The following is a 3,964-nucleotide window of genomic DNA, read 5'->3' as shown; positions in this document are numbered from 1 at the left end:
TTAAACTGTACTTAACAATCATGATCAAACTGAGGACAGGCTAGTGAAATTTGTAACAGTCTATTATGTTAAACTATACTTACTTAACAATCATGATCAAACTGAGGACAGGCTAGTGAAATTTGTAACAGTCTACTATGTTAAATTTAAACTATACTTAGTTAACAATCATGTCAGCATATTAGTTGTAAAGCTTGATATTACTATTATAATAATAATTTTTTCAGTTGTTACTCAGCTATGACACTAATTATGTCTTTTATTTTACTGCACGAATGTTTTACTTATAAAAAAATCCACCATTACAATTATACAGACTTGAATCACTGACCACATGTTTTCATTAACTCCCTGATTAGTTGTTGTTTGTTTAATTTTATGTAAAGCTACTTTACATTTATTTGCCCTAACGGCCCCTAATTTTGAAGTGATAGTCTAGAGGGATAGCAGCTAGTCAATACTATCCACTGCCACCTTGTGGTCAACTCTTAATTGAATGGTGAGATTAGACATTCCCAAAGTGAGGAGCAGGAACCATGGAATCTTGGATCCACAGTCCAGCATTTTAACCACTGCTCCCCTGAGTAACTAAAAATTGAACTTCAAATTTGTCTTAATACACATGTAGTTTGCTACTATTACTTATTAATGGCTGGTTTCGCATTAAAGGAATCACTAATGAAATAATTTGAAGTTTGAAACTGATGCTTCATTAATTTTATAAGATGTATCATTAATAAAACTAACTCATTAAATTTAAACACAAGAAAAAAACAAACATTGTAAACCACTACTAATATTCATTCTTTTATAATTTGTATCACAGAACAATATAAACGTTAGGAATAACTCCAGGATGTATTCATTAAATACAAGCTTTATACCCCATTTATCAGCCAACAGGTAAATTGAGTACAAAAGCAACATTTAACAGAATAACTTAAAAAAATTACATTATGTACAATAATTAACAATGTTAAAAGTAGAAAACTGTACAATAGATAGTGCCTCATATAAAATAACTTGTGAAGATCTCATAAATGAACTTGGCGGCTTACATTTAATAAACATAATGTGGAGTTAGCCTCAAAGTTTATTTTTTTTAGTTTTCCCATAGTTAAAAAATTACTTTAAAGACTTAGAGATATTTTAAAGATTCATCTATCTCCTTCTGCACAGGTTGCACGAAACTTTGATATCAGCCATCATAGCCACCATTTTCTTCAATTACTGTAGCCACCTGTGAGAATAAATCACTCATTAACCATTTATATATAAAATACGATTTACTGTACTTTCTGCAAGGTTTTTCTTCATAGTAAATATAACAAATATTTACTGGTTTGGAACAAAACTTGAAATAACATCTAGATATTTATCATATGTTATATAAACAGAATAGAATATCTCTGATGATGTCTTAATTAAATAGCTATTACTTTCATACATTTGGGATATTTCATGGTGATTATTACAATTTTCATAAAGTCACTTGTATATTTACTATCAACTTTAAGAATTAATATCAGACTAATGAAGTGTAAATAAACTTTCAAACGGACTTTGATAAAAAAAAAACAAAAAAACAGTGTAAATAATCTGCCACATCACAGAAACTGCATCAACATTACGGTATAACAATATATTTTTATCATACTAATCACAAGCGTCAGTATTTTAAAGATGAAATACTGGGTTACATATATAAAGACTACTTTACTTCTTACAGGGACTTAGCCAATAATTTCTCTTCCATAGTTACTTTTTCTGATGTTTTCTTGGCAAGTCTACCAACAATTGTATTTCAGTACTCCAATTATCAAGTACAAGATTTTTTTATCATCTGTGACAACACGTAGAGGGCATTGTTCTGAGATGTTCCACCTACAATATGGCATGCTTCTCCCGAGAACTTCTAAATCTCCCATGGTTAAAAAGTGATGCTTTGAAATATAGAATTTTAATACAATTGTAACAAAAAAGATGGGCTTGTATACCAATTTCTGATATATTAGTGTTTTGTGTATAAGTTTTTTACAATTCAAGACTATATAAGTATGGTTTTTATTTATATTTTGATTCTATAAACAGTCATTGGAGTACCAGATTAACTCTCTCACCTGTAGCTCATTGGTTTACTGGTTGTATAGATTAAACTTAACTAACTTTTGTAAATGTTTATAATATTTATCAAGATAGTTTAACTATTAGAATATATTTGTATCTAAAAACAATTATCTAACAATTGCAACAAAATTCACATCCCTTCCAACTTCTCAGTAATTACCTTCATGTTTAACAGGGTAGCGATAGATACGTCATGTTCTGATATAGACCAAAATAATTACCTCACTAACTTAAATTTTGGAGAGGCAATTTATAAATCATAGCCAATACAGCAATTTTTCCACCTGGTGTTTGAATACTAGGGTTGTCAACTGTTCTACATAGAGATAAAATGTGCTTATGTTTTACTATGAACTGTTCAAGTGTGATACAAGTGAATAAGCTAAAAATAGTTTAAATAATTCCTATACCTGGTAAAGCAGAGCTCCAGCAGTGGACAGACAAAGAAAATTAAGCCAAAATGTTCAAATCTGCCTATTACAAGGACTTCAGGCTGTCAGTAAAGTGAAATCTTCACTTTCTGTTGATTACAAATAATTAAACAGCATGATGATCTATGAAAGTATGATATTATAGAAAGAGCATGACATGTGGCCTTCATCTTATTTATTATATCTTCCTAAAGCAGAAAACAAAAAAGTTTTACAGCTACAAGTTGACAGTTTAGGGATATGTATAGTATAAGTGTTTAATTCCATGGAGTGTTAGGAGGTCGTATAAGGGTAAAAAAAAAATCAAAAATTGACAATTTGGAGAGAGGAGGTATCTTGTGAAGCTTGAGAATTTATTTAAATATTTCCTTTAGAAAGTATGAAATTAAAATGTGAATTAAAATCTGTGTTATGATGCCAAACTTATTGGCATGCATTGATAATAAAGTTGTTTCATTAAATTTTGAATGCAATTGTATAAAAGGTAATGATGTACACTTTGACCTACCCGAGTTTAGGTCAAGGGTTAATAAATAAATGATTGTTAAGCAAGTATAGTTTAACAAAATAGACTTACAAATTTCACTATCTTGTCTTCAGTTTGATCATGATTGTTAAGTAAGTACAGTTTAACATAATAGACTGTTACAAATTTCACTAGCTTGTCCTCAGTTTGATCATGATTGTTAAGTATAGTTTAAATTTAACATAATAGGCTGTTACATATTTCACTAGCCTGTCTTCAGTTTGATCATGATTGTTAAGTATAGTTTAAATTTAATAGACTGTTACATATTTCACTAGCCTGTCCTCAGTTTGATCATGATTGTTAAGTATAGTTTAAATTGAACATAAAAGACTTACAAATTTCACTAACCTGTCCTCTGGCCTAGTTGTTATCCTGATCCTTGAGGTAGGATATCTGGCCTAGTTGTTATCTTGATCCTTGAGGTAGGATATCTGGCCTAGTTGTTATCTTGATTCTTGAGGTAGAATCTCTGGCCTAGTTGTTATCCTAATCCTTGAAGTAGGATCTCTGGCCTAGTTGTTATCTTGATCCTTGAGGTAGAATCTCTGGCCTAGTTGTTATCCTGATCCTTGAGGTAGAATCTCTGGCCTAGTTGTTATCTTGATCCTTGAGGTAGAATCTCTGGCCTAGTTGTTATCCTGATCCTTGAGGTAGGATCTCTGGCCTAGTTATTTAGCCCTTGTATCACATAAAGTTTCAAACAGATTAAAAATACTAAATAAATCTCTATGTTAATATTGAACTTCTGGTTTCAGATGTTAAATATAACTTTATAGTGGTTGGTTGAAGAGAAAAAGTGGAAAATGTGTTTGTAATTTAATGATTAAAACAGCCCACTACTATGGAAAAAGGAGTCGTTACTGATGTATATATATAA

General features: G+C 30.4%; 1 protein-coding gene across 1 annotated transcript in view; it reads left to right on the top strand.

The window, feature by feature from the left end:
• Nucleotides 1-3,964, top strand: part of LOC106471570 (T-complex protein 1 subunit beta-like) — a 49,004-nt gene extending 45,040 nt beyond the window's left edge. The window contains exon 10 of the mRNA XM_013932172.2: nucleotides 3,927-3,964. Within this exon, the coding sequence (XP_013787626.2) occupies nucleotides 3,927-3,964 (38 nt within the window). The remainder of the gene's footprint in view (nucleotides 1-3,926) is intronic.

The sequence above is a fragment of the Limulus polyphemus genome, unplaced genomic scaffold, assembly GCF_000517525.1.
Source record: "Limulus polyphemus unplaced genomic scaffold, Limulus_polyphemus-2.1.2 Scaffold4705, whole genome shotgun sequence".
Taxonomy (NCBI): domain Eukaryota; kingdom Metazoa; phylum Arthropoda; class Merostomata; order Xiphosura; family Limulidae; genus Limulus; species Limulus polyphemus.
This window is presented reverse-complemented; position numbering and strand designations above follow the sequence as displayed.